This window comes from Pogona vitticeps, chromosome 3 (assembly GCF_051106095.1).
Source record: "Pogona vitticeps strain Pit_001003342236 chromosome 3, PviZW2.1, whole genome shotgun sequence".
NCBI lineage: Eukaryota > Metazoa > Chordata > Lepidosauria > Squamata > Agamidae > Pogona > Pogona vitticeps.
This window is the reverse complement of record NC_135785.1, coordinates 159,289,813-159,307,169: the sequence shown is the minus strand read 5'-3', so window position 1 is coordinate 159,307,169 and position 17,357 is coordinate 159,289,813. Positions and strand designations below refer to the sequence as shown.

The 17,357-nt window shown below is 40.2% G+C and overlaps 1 protein-coding gene across 5 annotated transcripts in view; it reads right to left on the bottom strand.

The window, feature by feature from the left end:
- Window positions 1-2,702: 2,702 nt before the first annotated feature.
- Window positions 2,703-17,357, bottom strand: part of FARP1 (FERM, ARH/RhoGEF and pleckstrin domain protein 1) — a 239,662-nt gene continuing 225,007 nt past the window's right edge. For all 5 annotated transcript variants that reach the window (XM_072994671.2, XM_072994672.2, XM_072994673.2 and 2 more), the window contains exons 20-27: window positions 16,930-16,998; window positions 15,485-15,574; window positions 14,558-14,640; window positions 14,139-14,251; window positions 11,012-11,175; window positions 9,125-9,232; window positions 7,436-7,587; window positions 2,703-5,911 (exon numbers count right to left, since the gene is read on the bottom strand). In XM_072994671.2, the coding sequence (XP_072850772.2) occupies window positions 5,830-5,911; window positions 7,436-7,587; window positions 9,125-9,232; window positions 11,012-11,175; window positions 14,139-14,251; window positions 14,558-14,640; window positions 15,485-15,574; window positions 16,930-16,998 (861 nt within the window). In that variant the 3' untranslated portion in view covers window positions 2,703-5,829. The remainder of the gene's footprint in view (window positions 5,912-7,435; window positions 7,588-9,124; window positions 9,233-11,011; window positions 11,176-14,138; window positions 14,252-14,557; window positions 14,641-15,484; window positions 15,575-16,929; window positions 16,999-17,357) is intronic.

Below are 17,357 nucleotides of genomic sequence, written 5' to 3'. Positions count from 1 at the left end.
AAGCTGCAGTTAAGAGTGTTCCCCTTTGAACCAGTGAAACTTCACCAGATCCCTATTGATTCAGTGAGCTTACTCTAGAGTGATTTAATATATTAAGCAACAGGATTTTGTCCAGTGTTTGTTATAGGGAATATACATCTGTTTTTCAAAATGTAAAATTTGCGTTTGGTCAAAAATACCAAATTGTTGTTTTCTTAATTGACATATATTTTTGTTTTAGCATTTATAATTACCATTCCTGATCCTTCAAATATTTTAGAACAGTCTTTGGGAAAGTGCAACACTGAAAAAAATATTTTTAGTTGTTCTGAGTGTGGTATAATGCAGCTTTTGGTCTGTTGGCTTGGCTGAGGATTCTGTTCAAGATACTCTTGCTGGGAAGCGCCAAACTTTTTCACATAAATTAGTGAATCTTCCCACTGTTTTGAGAGTTAGCATAATGAAAGTGCTAAGTAAGCAGTAAAAATAATCCAAGATTCAAAAACTATTTGTGTGGATAATTAGGTTGACATTTGCCTTTTCCGCAGTTAATACCCTTGTAATTTGAACTAGAAGGTCGATGGCTGGGTTGTGGGTACGCAGAACTTCTAGTGGAATAATGAAAATCACTTCTGTTTTCTCACTGTGTCGTTAGGTGCCATAGGCTTCTTGATTGCCCAGTAGGTGGTTGTCTTGAGAGTTGCACTTGGTTCTTGTTTTGTTCTTGCCCTTTGTATAGCATTTTGTATTTTTGGTGCCTTGGGAGCACTGATGTTTTCTGATGGTTTTAGGACCAGTTCAAAGGTTTGTGCCACCAGTAATATCCTACATTGGAACTGTGCGCACACACACACATACCCTCCCTCTCTCTGTATAGGAGATACTTAGTGGCTTGTTCACCTAGAGGTGAAGTCTTAACCAGATTTCCACTTCAGCCCACCCATTCTGAAGAGGAACCACAGTTGGTGATTGCATGAATTTCCGACACCTGTTGCCCACATCTTGCCCTGTATACCAGTGGTCCCCAACCTTGGGCCTCCAGATGTTCTTGGACTACAACTCCCAAACGCCTTCACTACCACTTCTCCTGGCCAGGATTTCTGGAAGTCCCAGAACATCTGGAGGCCCAAAGTTGGGGACCACTACTGTATACAACCCTACTTTGCTGTGTATAGGCTAAACCCGGCCCTTAACGTTTTCCTTAAGAGATCTGCTGTTGAAAATGCCAATAAAATGTTAAAAGCAGCCGTGTCCTGAGGCATGTTAAACACAACAGGTACATTGGTACAAAGGTTTTCCCAAATCTAGGGCCACATGGTCAGATAACTAAAATGTTAGTAGTCCACGGGGGGAAAAATGATTAGTGACAAGTGAGTCCAAAGGCTGCTGTAGATGTGAAGAAGTAGTACAGCTGATTACAGCTTTCCCTAACCTCACACTAGGTATTCTGTGTTACAACCTCTATTATCCTCAAAAGGGCATGACTATCCTGCCAGAGGGAAGATACAAGAGGTATAGCTGAGCACACCTCAGTGGGATGAAGGCTGAGCGGTGGTGAGTGCTCAGTGGGAGGAAGGTTGATGTTACAGTGGTTTGTATCTGCCTCTTTTGCTTTGTGACCTTTGGGCTCAGTTTAGTTTTTCTTTTTTCTTTTGTACTCATAATGTAGGAAAGCTTCTACTATTAAGTCCCTTCCCCCGGAGAACTCTTTTAAGTGGGTTAAATAAAGTTTAGAATTATTTCTTTGAATATAACATTTCAGCTCAGTTGTGTTTTAGTGAAACTCTCCTAAATACAGCTGTTCAGAGATCCATGTATTAGAAAAATACTGGATGACTGAAATGGGTGCATTTAGTTACACATGCTGAAGCCGTCTATAGTCAGTTAAGGGCATCAAAAAGCTTTCCAGGAAGATTTCTGGAAAATTTCCCAGCTTAAGAGTCTTGGGGTAAACTCACATCACCCATGGATTCAGGCTGTGAAAAGATACACATCTACTGAAGGTGCCACTGAACTGTTTTTCCTTCATTAAGCCAAGATACCTATCCATTTGGAACCTGTTATAATGACGGCTAACGTAAAAGTAAAATAACAGATAGTAAAGGTCTTTGAATATAAGGTTATTTTTATATCTGTTCTTATGGAGAAAGTGGACCTTAACATATCAACCTGTCATTCATCCAGTCATTTTATATTAGTACATGCTGTGTATATTGGACAAGCCCGTTTTAGAAGCATTTGTGAAGTCTAATTGGGGTGTGCCTTCCTAATTTGGATTCTTTTTACAGATAAGGAAGGCTAATTAGCTGTAAAAAGAATCTCTGCTGGATGAGACTTCAGGTCCACTTAATCCAGCACTCTGCTTCCATCACTAAACAGCCAGCTGCCTTTACAAAATGCACAAGCACACTATTCTTGCAAATAGACCACAAAAACAGGAGCCATGTGGCCTGTGAGTAAAACAACAGTTGGGTAATACCTTTATTAGGACTATCATTCTAGTGATAACTAATCTATTTTTCTCCCCAAGTGTCTGGTAAATTTTGTTTCTGTATATGGGGACCACATTTTTGTGAAATATCATTTCCTGTTGTCAAGATCTGTTTGTTTTCTTCTGTAATATTGCTATTTATAAACCTGTATAAAATTTGCTTATGTTACCCATCAAGATTTTCTCAATTCCTTGTACATTACCTCTCACAGAAATAAAGAAATACAACAGATTTGATATGTGTTCAGTGAGCATATTTATGGGAAATATAGAAAAACAGATTGTAAATGTAACCATTTGGAAGCAATATAGTAATGGTACTCTTAATACTCAGATCCAGCACATTCATTATTTGCCATATGATAGTGGTTATGTTTCGTTTTCTTAGTCCAGAGGTGGCAGTTAGTAGACCTGACACAAGATGGTGAGAGTTCATACATAGTCAATGTAATGTTTTTTTTTTAAATTGTGTCAAATCTCTGGGCTATGCATTAAATATTGCTATACCAAAATTCTGATGCTGTTCATTCATTCATTCATTCATTCATTCATTCATTCATTCATTCATTCACTTTAGAGCCTCTATTGAGCTCCAAAAGCTTTATACGGTGCTCCTTTGACCTTACCTTACAACACTATTGGGAAGGTTGGGCTGTGAATGACTGGCCCATGATTACTGGGTTATTTCCATGATTCAGCACAGAGGCATGCACCCTTGGAATTCTGAGTTCTTTTCTAGGTATTAAAACCACCTACTTGCCAAAGCAATGCTCAGGGTAAGCTGAAATGGCTGTGTCCTAATGAGGATTGAGCTGAAATAACTTTAGACAGTAGTACCTTCAAATGGAAAACATTTGTGTGTAGTGTCAAGGAAAAGATGCTGAGTTGAGGGCAGCCAGCTGGTTCATGGTAGCACAGCACAGGGAATGCCACCATCTGTGCCTTTTGCTAGGATAATATGTCCCCAAAATTCAGAGGGATATCTGGAAATTTTTCAGCTACTGTACAAGTGAATAAACTTCTCAGGGAACTCAAGAGACCATGAACTTCTACTGCTCTACAAGCAATTACAAGTGCTGCATGCTTCTGCAGAAGGCCTTGCTTCAAGTTACAGTATCTTGGCGTGCAACTCAGATAATTTAGCATGCATAGATGTGGTTGATAAAGTAATTGTCAGTAGTTCTGGGCATCCTGGTGCCATGTCACCTCTACTGATAGTTATTTTTGTGAAGATCATGAGAGTTTTGTTTTGCATGTGGCTATTGTAATAGTGTGATTTGCATTGCAGAGTTAAAAATACATTAAGCATGAATATGAAGTTTCATGCCATGGCATAAAAGACCCCATGCCCTTCTACCCATGGATCAATAGCGTCAGCAGCCCGTAGCAATGATAGCATCACTCGTAGTCTTCTTTCCCTTAAAGACAACTCTCAAAATAGTGGCAGGTGTCAGTATTGCTTATCCACAGCACTGAGGGCCCACTAGCCTCCTCCCAGCTTCCCAATGGAGCGCCACCCCAGCCTGCATAGGGCACCAGTGGGAGCATTAACTCAAGGCCTGTGATGGAAAGGAACCACTTTACTCTCTGCAGTGAAGGCCTCGATGAAGAAGGAAGATGCACATGGCAGGAAAAAGTGGTTGTTTTTTAAGCATCCCACTTTCAGTAACAACCTTGCAACAAAAAACATTCTTGTATGGCTAGTTTTGCACCTGTTGCTACCCACACTGGAGGCACCAGTACTGCAGCAGGGATCCTTAGATGACTGCTGCTATAGATGTTTATGTAAAATGCAGCCAACTGATCTTATGCTAAGCCAGCATGCACAGCCCTGCAGCCACAGGCACTTTTCCAAGCAGTAATCAGCAAAACTAACATTTGTTGCTGCTTTGCACCATCATTTTGCCCATTTTGTGTAGGCTGATGTAAAATCCTGAAGCCAGAATGTTTTGTTATTAAAAATAAAATAAAGTTTTTGGAATAGGAAAAAGACAAACAACTGAAATGTTTTATTATCTTAAAACTATAAGGTGCTAAAGAAATTGAGGTATTTTATTCCCTTTTTTAATAAACAAATTTTGAAATATTTGTACACATTCTAGAAAGGGCAAATCCTCTATGATCGACAACTCAGCTACCAGAGCAAGAGGGAGATAGTGAATTAGAAGCCTTATTCTCTTTACATAATGTTTAATATCAAGCTTTCTTACATTTTTCCTAAATGATTAATATGGAAAATGTGGTTGAACTCATACTGTATATAATAAATCCACAAGAAATATATTTCAACTACCAAAAAGATTCTCATTCCGCTCACTCAATTTTTACAGTGTTGAGTCTTCTGCTTGGGCTTAACTTGCACCCAATGTGGCAAGGCTAAATGTCTTAAGGCTGTGTTACATTGCTTCCAGACTCAAACATACAAGTTGTGAACTGCATTATAGAACCACTATTATCAGGGGTGAAAAAAAACACATTGTATAAAAGTGTATAAGGAGGCAAAATTGAATTTTCCTCAAAACACATGTAAGAATGTATCTGTTCTTAGTGAAACTGTAATTTACTGAAACCACAAATTAGCACCACAATGCTTGTCCTACACAAATATACTGACCTTTTGTTAGACCTCAGCCTTTCAAATCCTCTTTCTCAACTTCCACAAGACAACTTCAGTACTCAAAAACACGGCACAGAGTAATTGTATAAACTGTTCACACTGGAAGTTTGTATGTCTTAGAACATAATTTTTCACTGATGAAGGGTAGAAAATGCCACCTGGATTTCAGCAGTGAGATGAAATGAGCAAGCTACACATTAAGTTTACATTTTTAATTTTTAGAAATAGAATGTGTAGAAACACTGAGAATAAGGTATGAAAGATAACCTCTTTGATTTGAGACTGCTTTTCATGCATGTTTATCTTGAATGCTGTTAGTGCATTACAGAGAGGGTACATTTTTTAAAAAAATCGGCAGTCTTCCCACTAATCTCTGAGGGTTTGTTACTTAAAGAGAAGGCATTCTGCTCTCGTGGGAAATACCAAATATGAAATTACTACAAAAATTGTACTTAATATCCGGTGCAAATCTTTTGAGGCAAGGGAATGTCTTTTGGCATTTGGCACTCCAAGGACAATATTTTAATACTGGCACAAGCTTTTAAAAAAACCCACACTGAAGGACAATTACAAGACATGAAACCGTCACGTGGCCAATAATAGTAAACAATCTTGCTGAGGCAATATCTAAAGAACAATTTAAAAAACAATTATGTTTTACTAAAATTTAATAGGAGAAAATAAATTCAAATGTTCTCTAGAAAAACAGCAACTGCTGGAATGAAAATTTGGAGTACAGTCATCAATAAACATGGGACTCTTCGTGACTTAAAACACAGATTCGTGAGGCTGGGCTAGTGGCACTTCGGATCACCTCCATCCACCTAAATCAATGGAAAGAGAAACATGAATAAATGTACTGAACTGTTGGGTATCTGTAGTCCACTACAGGCCTTGGCTATGAACTGTTGCACATCATTACATGTTGAAGCTCCTTGAATTTCCCTCATCTCAATGTCCTGAGGAAGATTTGTGATGAGCATGAACATGCGGAGCACATCCTAGAGTGTCTTCCGTCTAATCTCCATCTTGCTCCAGCCAACCCACCCAGTCCAGCTGCTTGGTAGGTAGCACAGAGGAAGAAAGCCACATGGGAGAGAATTAACTTCTCTTCAGTAGCCTTCCTCATGACCATTAGATCTGGCCAGCCTGACATACAGGGATTTGCTGGCCTGGGATGGGTAGGAAAGTGCCTGGGGATGACTTGATGACTTACCCAGCACACCTTCTGTCATGTTTACATTGGCAGACTGAACTTCCTGCTGACCATCCAGATGACTGGCACTGGGAAAACCCTTTCTCAGGACCAATCAGCTTAATGGTAGGAGGAGAGCATTATATGCTATAGGAGGCTTAACTGTTTTCACCTTTACATGCTGAGAGGGGTAAGGAGAGTGAATTCATGTGTAAGTTTGAAAGAATGAATTGTGAGGAGGCTGTGTGGGTTCCTGTGTATTCAAGTGTGTCTTGATGGTGCAAGAGGGCATGCTGACTCTGGCTTTACTCACTACCACTGTTGACCAGGCCTACCTCTTGTGTGCAGCCCCGATCCATCACCCCAATATTGCAATTCCCCCTTATACTGCAGTGTACATTTGAATGACAATTTTGAATAAATTTTGTTACAGGATGGCTTTTATTTCACTATACAATGTTTGAAAAACTTTACAAAGAGGCCAGTTTCTATAAGATAAATCTTGTGTTTTTTTCACTGAAGTATTGAAATTCTTCAACAAATTCAGCTGTATCGTACGGGTGACATATAATTTTGAACCATCAATATTTCTACATTCATCTGTGGGCTTACTTATGACACAGGTTCCTCACTTCTGTACAGCTGGAATTTATGCATTTCCCACCCAGCCTTGCCCTCCTGGACAGTTCTGTCAAAGTCTATGAGTTATCTATGAGTTATCATAGATTGAATGCCACACATGGGACAATTTTAAGTTATCCCAATGCCATTTTAAAATGCAGTCAGTTCACACATTCAGCTATGAACCATCAGCAGTCATGTCCCTCTGAAATGGCTCCATCTCTGTTCTGGTTTGTAGCAGAATCAGTAAAATCACAATGGAGTTCCTTGGGAACCTAGGCAGGACATACTGGGTCCTTTTATGACAACTTTTGAGTCAACTAGGCTGTAGGTTTTTTTAAAAAACCCAAAGGGAGTGAGAGCTTCTGATGGTTTGACTACATTTGACAAAGAGCTCAAGCCACTGGCTGGGAACTCTGAGATCTGTCATATCAAATAGTAACTTTCCCAGGCTCCAGCTTTTAAGAGCACCTCTCAGCTGTATCACTGACCAGCTCCCTCCAGAATTCAGTGGGACAGAAAGCAGACGTACCTCTCAAATGTATATTCACTCTCCGCCCTGAAGTAGTACACATGGGATTTAAAGTGTAGCTTGAACACATAGTCTTTATGGATGTTCTCAGATTCAGAAGGAATGGTAAGAGAATAACCCAACAGAGGAAGGCTTGCTAAAGGATGATTGTCCTAAGAATGAAAGATGAAAATAAGTCATGAGATCAGCAGGGAGACATCTGATGGACTAGCCTCTGCTCTGCAGAGCTGCTGCATTTAAGAGCATTTACAGCTGAAACATTCCATGGTCCTGGGCCGTTCGTGGGTGGGGCAGATGACAGGGAACAGAAGCACCTGGAGGCAATCCAATATCAGAATGGCACCGTGAAGGGCATCTTTCAAAAGCCCTTCAAAATAGAAGTCTGCCATTTGGAGCAGCCCAGGTTCCTCCTCCTCCTCCTCCCAGCTCCTGCTTCACCAAACAGCAGCTCACTGCTCTCGGGAGCTTCTACATGAGAGTTGTCTCACAGTATGGAAGTGACTGTCTGCGTGTGCATGTACCACGGGTGCCCATCCCATTGCTGGAAATGTCTTTTCTACCTCCAACTCTGACAGGTCTGTCGTTTCAATAACAGAACATACATGGAAGCAGAAATCTCTTGGAAGAAGCACTTGCTTTCACTAATTGTGGCAATGGAGAAAAAAAAATCCCCACTTCTGCTTACTAAGTTGCTCTGGCTATTCCCTCTTATTTTCTATACATGCCATTTTTTCAGCTAATTTCTGTAGAGACATGAGATATCAAACTGGTTCTCTCTCTCTCTCTCTCTCTCTCTCTCTCTCTCTCACACTCTGTGTGTGTGTGTGTGTGTGTGTGTGTGTCTGTCTGTCTGTCTGTCTGTCTGTCTGTCTGTCTGTTGTCTGTCTGTCTTTCTGTCTGTCTTTTTAAAAAAGGATTTCCAACCTACTCCTAAGCAAAGGTTGAGACTGGAGCATTTTGGCTTGTCATCAGCTTCTGCCAACAAGTGCTAGGTGAGGGAATTTTAAGAACACATTTCTCACTCAAACATGCTAATGGTCTTGAAAATACTGTGGCATTTACAGTTCCCCAAACTCCTACAAAATGACTTTACCGCAAGCAGGAGAATTCAGCCGTAACGTTTTTGCTCCAAGCAGTTGCTTTAGTGGCTGGTAGCCCCTATTTAAAGTGGCATCTCCTCCCCTGCCCAATTAACACATGCAGGGGCTGCTGCCCTTTTTGCAGAAGATATGTTGGAATCTTCTGCCCTGGTTCATTTCTTGCAAAGGATTCTGTGCTGCTTCACCCCAGGTGTCCTTGGCCTCACATCTGAGTTACATAGTAAAGTATATGAAGTGGAGCTTCTGTTGATATAGTAGCATCTTCCTGACTGCAGTTATGGCAGGACATTCCCACCTCTCTCTGCCTGCAGGAATTCCCACTGGAAATTTGAAGCAGGATCCACAAAAGTCACTATTGACAATGTTTTATCTATCTATCTATCTATCTATCTATCTATCTATCTATCTATCTATCTATCTATCTATCTATCTATCTATCTATCTATCTATCTATCTATCTATTTCTATTGCTCTCCCAAAAACACCGACAGACAATCAAAGTGCATTGCCAGAGGACTCCTGTAATGTGTGAATAACTGCTCTCTCCTGGCCTCAAAGAACAAAACAAAAGAACAACAAAATTAGTCACCTGGTGGGATTTGTAGAAAAACATGCAGAAGTTGGTGAACACGACCCAGAGCTTCTGCCATCCATTGCTGTTTTTGAACTTTCTCAAAAGGTTCCCAGATAGCTGGTTCTGAATATGAAAGAAGAGAGAAAACTAAGTACATCACATGTAGATGGTATAGGTTTCTGCACTATGAGTTACATCATTTGCACAGATGCAGCTGATTAAAAATGCCAGGAGGAACAAAGGAGTGCCTTTTGAGATAACTGAACAAACTGGATCCAGAGTCAGTCATTCACAAGTCCCCACTGATTTCAGCAGGTCTGCTTTAACTTAAGACAACCATCACTATCTTAAGTCCCATTGATTTCAGTGTATGCGCTTAGGTGGAGGCGTATCTGTGCCCAACCCATTTATATGAACAGACATGAACTTTAGGAGGTAGGAACATATTTATTTTGTTGTTTTTTAAAGCCCTTGGTACATTTTTAAAAAATCTGACAGACCATGTGTGTATTAGGACAAAATACACCCAAATGTGTTGTACTCTTTTTAATATTCTAAATTTTGGTTGCAGTTACCTCATCACTTTAAAAGGATAGGCTTTGTATTCAGTACCAGCAGACATATGAAATGGAAACAAATGGCTCATTGGCTGATCAGTTGAGCAGTTAGGGAAGGACAGTCTTGGATAGAGAAGGGATCTTCCACCACAGGAAAGAGACAGAAGAACAAGAGAATGGAGGGAGAGATGGAGAGAAAGCATAAGCTATAACGCTGATGTGAAATTAATCACAGAGCTAGGACAGTGTGACTGCACATTGCTTCCCATGGGGACGGCTGTGCAACTGAGGATGGATACGTAAAGGGTGGAATCTGCCTTTTGGCTGCTGAAGACTTCCATCTGATCATTTGAATTCAAAAAGGTATGACAGAGAGAAAAACTCCCTGAAATTTAGCAGTGCAATCTTCTCTCTCTCTCTCTTCAGAAGAAAACCCTGCTGCAATGGGAATTACTACCTGACCACAGACTAATACTTAATTAAAAGCCCTACAAAATTAGTAAAAGTGCATTGAAGCTAAGGGCTAGATCCCCATATTGTTCTTAAAAGCCCTATTACATATGGCAAAATTCAGCAACCTACAGGCATTTTCTAGGGAAATGATTACATACTGATACCTTCTGGAAGCTAAACAAGTTCTTTTGAACGTTCAAGACATCTCTTCTTCTAGAAACAAACTTTACTGAAGAGAAACTGACCTTACAAGAGTTATCTACCTTTCTATTATTTAATTCAAATTTGCTGTTATTAAAACGAAATAAGCTTTGCACGCATTCTGTGTTTCAATGAGCTGGAGCACTTTGGATTCAGTATCACACTGTGTAAAACTAGTTTAGCTTTACTCAGATGCATCATTAAAAAGGCAGAAACACTTTTCCTGTGGCAGGGAAAACACAACTAAGGAAGACTGCTGAGGCTGAGAAGAGAAGATAGGAAAATTTCAAAGGAAAGCAAACAACCTAAAAGAAGACAAAGCTGTGTTAAAATGTAGATTCCAAACTGCAGCAGTCAAGAGTAAGGGTCAACTCATTTTTCCAAATGTACTGAGGTACAAAATGGCCAACAGAAATGAAAGCTTGTGGGAGGGATGGGGAGAGGGGAGTGAAGACAGAAAACTCCTTGGGAAATTAAGTCAAATATGTGGAAAGTGCCACACAGTTATCAACGTGTTGTGTAAACTGCTAAATAAAGAGCTTACAAAATGTTTGCCATATTGAACTATACAAGTTCTGTTGGTTTTAATTCTACATGTTGCCTCGTAACATACAGAAGGGCAGGAAAAAAAACTGCCCCCCCAAACCCCTTCACTCTGGGACCACAATCCAGCTTGTTCTCAGGCAAATACCTCCACAGCAATACTAAAGTCGACCATGGAAACACTGGTATTTCTGTGCCAGCAGACATGCACTGTAGTGTTGCCACGGTGAGGAGTCTGCCGTTCAAGTGAGGTGCGGGACGCATTGAGATCGTCTTCTGATTCCTGGTCTGCAGTAGGTTCATCAGGGGACTCTATAAAATGCAAAGAAAAAAAAAACACCCGCACACACTTTGTATAAAATAGACACTACAGAAACATTATACAAAGGACTCTGATAAAGCTTATTTTCCAAAGTCCTTGATGTAGCAGTGGCTGGCAAATTTGTAAAGAGAGAGTTGGCATGAGGTGAAGAGGAAAGAAAGGTTTCATGGGAAAATATCTCACATTCCATGATTATGTCACAATCCAGTACAAGACCATGTACTTGAGTCTACTGCTTGCTCTGCACCTGCACTGCTTGACAGGTTTGGGAGAAACCTGGAGGAATTGTTAAATACAGTTTTTTACTATGCAATAAGTATTTGTCAGAATCACTACTAAAGAAAGAAGTTAGTTAAGAATTTATCCAGCTGAGTAAATTGTAACAGCTGAAAGAGCAATCCCAGGATTGGTTAACCCTGGGATAAAGCTAGCAGACCTAGCACACACACCCTGTGGGTTGGTGTTGTCATGGATTGCTGTCATTGTGTTGTTGTTCTGGAGTATCCTGGAAGAAGCCGTGTCTTTGTGCTGTATATTGGAAGAAGAACTCTGGCTAGTGGACTGAACATATGGTATTTGACTGCTGAACTGATTTATAAGGACTTTTGATGCTGATTTATGCATTGAACTCTGTTGAAACTGCTGTGTATGACTTCGGGACTGGAAACAAGGACTAAGCTGTACATGTATGTATATATTCTGTAGATAATACAACTATTCTGCTATCAACTCTGCTTTATTGCTTGGCGTCTTCATCTCTCAGGGAAGTTCTTTTGGTTAGTGCCATCTGGTGTATCCTGGTAATACCGCAACTCTGTCACTGCCCAGTGGCCTTTCGTGAACAAAACAACTTGGCATCCATTGCTTTGTTTTTCACATTTGATTCTCAGATCCTATATGGATGTTATACTGATTCAGAACAGAACTGTTGGGAGCATTAAATGCACTCTTTTCTCCAAGTACAGCTTCAGACACACATTGCTACACTGGTTACAACTGACGAACACCAGTGTCATCTCTCCATGAATTCTAGCTAAACTAAAATTGTAATCGATCTGAATAAAAATTAAATACACTAAGGCTCTAATGCAAATCCCTTATTTTTTAGAGTACAATTGAAATATTTATTCAGAGTTTTGAAATAATTCATTAAAATCAATTCTCATTCATAATTTGTTAAGATTTTCAGTAGATAATTTTAAATTGGTTATTTTAATCATCAATTGATCATTGGAATTATCACTAATCTTTCCTGTTATTTCAATTCATTATTCTTGGGGGGAAATTAAGGGTTTATTTTATATATATATATATATATATATATATATATATATATATATATATATATATATATAGACACACACACACACACACACACACAGTGGGGTCTCGACTTACGAACGACCCGACTTGCGAACAATTCAAGTTACAAACCTGCCCTATAGGGAAAGTAAGGACTCAACATGCGAACTTCCCTCGAGTTATGAACAGGGAAAAAAGTCCCCCCTCCCTCCCCTTAGAGGCTTCTGGAGGGGGGAAAAGGGTCAGAAACTTAAAAATAAATACTGTACTGTTAAATAAAGTCACTTACCAGGCCTTGGTAGCCCCCAAACCACAGGAAAAAGAGCAGGAAAGAGCTAAAAGCCGACACCCAGAAAGAGCCTGGCAGCCATTTTGTGGTTTTCCCGCTCCTCTCCCCGCCTAACAGCTGATCGGCTGGCTCTGAGCAGGCTTCTGGAGGCTTGCTCAGCACCTAAAAAGCCTGCCTGAGTGCCTTTGTGCTGAAAAAATCAGCACAACATGCTTTAAAACATTATTTAAAATTGGCTTCGTTTTTTAAAAAAAGAGTTCTAAAGTGCTGCCTTTAGTGTTCCCTGCCTTCCCTGAACCTAAGGGGAAAAAAAAGAAAATATCCCCCTCTAGTGGCAGAAGACAGAATAGCAGCTTCCCATTAGTTTCTATGGACAGAAAAGAGCAGATACGGATTAAATGGTTTTCAATGCATTCCTATGGGAAATGCAGATTCGACTTAAGAACTTTTCGACTTGAGAACCACCTTCCAATACGGATTAAGTTCTTAAGTCAAGACCCCACTGTATGTATGTGTATGTATGTATGTGTGTATATATATATATAAAAACTACCTCAAATTTAGGCAGATTGCTCAGTTGTGCCCCTACCTGATGATGTTAGTTCTGGCGCAGGTAATCTCAGATATGGATTAGTCTAATGCTCTCTACATGGGGCTACATGGTACAGGAACTTCAACAGGTCCAAAATGCGGCAACCAGGCTGATTTGAGGGTAACTAAATTCTCCCCAGACCTGGTCTGCTTGCATTGTCTCCCTGTCAAATTCCATGACAAATTCAAGGTTTTTGTTTTGGTGTATAAAGCCTTGGGACCTTGTTACACATTGGAGCGTCTCTTCCAAAGAATAACTACCCATTTCAACTGCTCCTTCCAGGCCTTTTTAAAAGTGGCCACCCCAAAAGAGTTCAAAAGTACATGAACTAGAAATTGGGCCTTCTCAGCAATGGCCCCATTTCCCTTGGTATTTTCAGAAAATGTATTAAGGTGTAACTTTACAAAGAAGTTTTTAAAAACATTCTCTCTCTGAGGGAATAACTACTTGAACTGAAAGCTTCCTATCTCTCCCCCCCCCCCCCACTTTTCTGGTTCAGAGTGTTCCCTTTTGTCCTGGGGAAATCTTTGGAAGTCTTGCAACAGGGGGTTTTTAATAGTCAGAAATTGCTGCTGGATTGCCACCAATTCAAGTAGTTGTTTTTGGTGTCAGATCCAGTTTGTATGGCATAATTTCAACCCCACAGGATTTTGCCCATTGTAATGATAACAAATCAATGCTAGGATTTCCAATAACTGGGTCTATTTGTAATTGCATTAAGTAGTGGGTGTTTTTCCACTTCATTTGACCTTTTCTCATTCTGTACTTACTAGTATCCGGTGGGCTACTGCCCAGGAATTCTGGAGCAGGGCCATTGCAATTCTCTGCCAAGTCAATTACCATCTGTATGTCCTCAGTCCACTTGTCCATTTCAGTGCGACTACTGAAAATAGGAAAAGAAATGTGACTTTTCTTGCCAGCTCTCACAAGCTGGTCATATTTAAGCTGAATCTACTTTGGAACCTATTTTCCTGTGTTAGATTTTATCTGAGCATGCTATAAAAAGTGGTATGGAAACCCACTGCCATCTAACACCTCTTTCTCAGACACTGAAAAAAGTAATTAGAAATGCACCGAGAGACAACCATTGCTTATAATAGTACTTCCCCCACTTTTTCTCTTCTATGACGGGTGCACTGCATTCTCTGGAACTCCTGAAAGGTGCCCTCCCGTACCTAGGACAAATTACCTTGCAGCAACGACAATGGTCTGGTGTTGACCTCTCAGTGTGAAGCAGTGAGGAACCCCCCATTCCTCTTCACTTTCCTCTATCTGAGGATACAAAACACAGAGGAAGGGAGTTGGATGACATCTGGATGATAGCAGACTTTGTGGAAGCGCAAGCTATAGAACGCGGCTTGGATTGTATTGCTAGAACATAGCCGTGGGATACTTCACTGGTTTGTTTGGTTGGTTTTTTGCTACACTTACACTTAAAGCCCTGTTGCAATACTAGGGAAATTTTGGCAAGACAACAGGACTGCAGCTGTCATTTTTCAGAAATATGCTGTTGTACGGTTGCTAATGCTTCCTGGGTAGCCTTCCAAGGTTCAGGGATTTATTCTCACTCTCATGTTAGCAAGTTGGAGGAAATACAAAGATGCTTCTGCCTGACATAACTCACAGCTGCTGCCAGAAGAGATGCATCGTTAGATCTTAACCAAGTCCAAATCGCAATTAAAAAACTTAAAAAAAAAAAAAAGATTAACAAGGATTTATGGGCACTGAAGTTGCCTTAGCAACGTCTTGGCAGGGCGACAGATAATTTCCAAGGGTGAAATGCAGGCAATGTGTGTGTGTGTGTTGGCCACACAATTCACCAGGGTTGGCCACACAATTCACCAACTAATTTAACCTGAGCTCTTGTCCACGGAGCAACTGTTTCCACCATCTTAGATTCCTACAAATCTTAAACCAGATTTAATTTTCCAAGGCACTTGATTCTCCAGAGCAACATGTCATTCTAGTTGTTCTAATTCTAAACTAACCTCTTGAGAATGCTGGCAGCATCTTATACTTCAAAAAGAGGAAGCCATAAACAAAAGAATCTTGTCCACAACCTCTCACAGTCTGAGCGGTCCAATGGAAACGGTCACTAATGGACAGTCTTACTTACCATCATACCATAGAGTGGGAGCTGCCCATGGACTTTAAATTGATTGGATGCCGTTAGACCCCTGCTTGTGTATAGCAAGACATCATTGAACTACAGAGAAAAAACAAGAATGGATGCAGCCGATTCAAAGACTGGTTTACAGGTTTAGACATCTGGACATAATTAGAGGCGAACATTAATTTAGTGCCCCGATTTACTGTATATTTTTTACAATTTTTTACACAAACTTTAAAAAGTTGCTGTTTATCATTAAATAATCATTACATTAACAGTCACAGCTGTGTCTGTGAAGACTCTCAGTCATCCAGGTGAAGTTACCTGGAAGTTGAGTCATGGCAACTGAACAACTTCCTTGTTAGATTGAAATGTTTTGCTACTCATCCAAGTAGCTTCTTTAGACTGAAGAAGCTACTTGGATGAGAAACAAAATGTTTCAACCTAGTAAGAAAGAAGTCCAGTTGCCATGACTCAATTTCCAGACTCACAGATCTGCTTTATCACTGACTTTTCCATGCTCTGACCCTAGCATACAGACTCTAAAAGTGAGACTTCTGCTTTGCCTATGATGTAATGCATACTGGATCACCTGTACATACTGCATGAATTCAGTTCATGCAGTCCCTCCATTAATACTCAAAGCATATATTATGTTCTATACATAGTGACATACATGCATGTGTACCTGTAAATCAGAGCTCATACATAATTTTCAGAAAACTAATTATGAGACAGTACTTCCCCTCCTTGGTTTGAATCATGGAAACCTTCATGCATTTTTCCCTATTGCTATGCATTTTACCCATTTGCTCAACAGTGTTTCTATATACTTTTCTGTGGCCTTTTGGCCACCCATATATTCTGTACAATACCCTGCAAACACCATCAAATGTGACAAATTTCCACAACACTGTGTTCTTTGTCTCACAATGAGATTCTGGAAGGAGATGAATATTTTAGTTCACATTCTTGATACTAATTAAATGTTTTCTGTCTCCACTCATACCATGTATAAATATGCCTTATGATTCCTTCCTTTTCTTTCTGTCCTTCCAGGGACCGAACGTCATCACGGCTACAATAATTATGGATGAAGTCATTCTAAACAATGGTTTGCTATAGTCCATCCAAAGCAGTGTGCTCCAGCCAGTAAGTTCTACTTTCTCCACTTCTTTTCTCATTTATTAAGATTCTATGGATGCTGACTGAGAACTGAACTTGGTGCTGGGTGCAGAGTTTGGCTTCTTATGAATCTAAATTTATTTGGTCCTATTTATTTTATACCTACCAGTGACTGTCTGTTTTTCCTATAAGAAACAGAGCATGTCACACTTTCCTTGGATTATTTTGTTGCTCCCATCTAACTCCTTCCCTGAAAGCTTCTTGCTGACATTTATTGACATTTATTGTGCAGTTGTATTTAACTGCACACAGCGCAGGCCACTTACCAGGAAAAACATCCGCTGCTGTAAGCCTTTTCCAGACAACTTACTGAGGCTACCCAGCCTAATAAATTCCTGTGTAGGAGAAGAAACGCAAAGCATGAAGGATCAGTGATTTCTTCAAACATCTCTTTGAAAATCGGGGAAGGTTAATGTTGCATCACTGGTTTAATTTTGTTCTGCCTGCCTTCACCCAGAATTCAAGTATGTTTCAGGGGATCCACTAAGGTGTAGGCCACTCTTGTACTTTGGTTCTCTTAGGTTTTCTTTTGATTGTTAACTTCGATTGCAGAACAAAAGCAGAAGTGTCCATTCTCCATGGGCAACTCCAGAAATGTCAGATCTTGGTGATGCCATGGAGTAGCCTGGGACACAGTTTCCCCCCCCAAACAGCCTTCCTTTAGGTTTGGGGAGAAGTGTTACTAGTGTGAAGG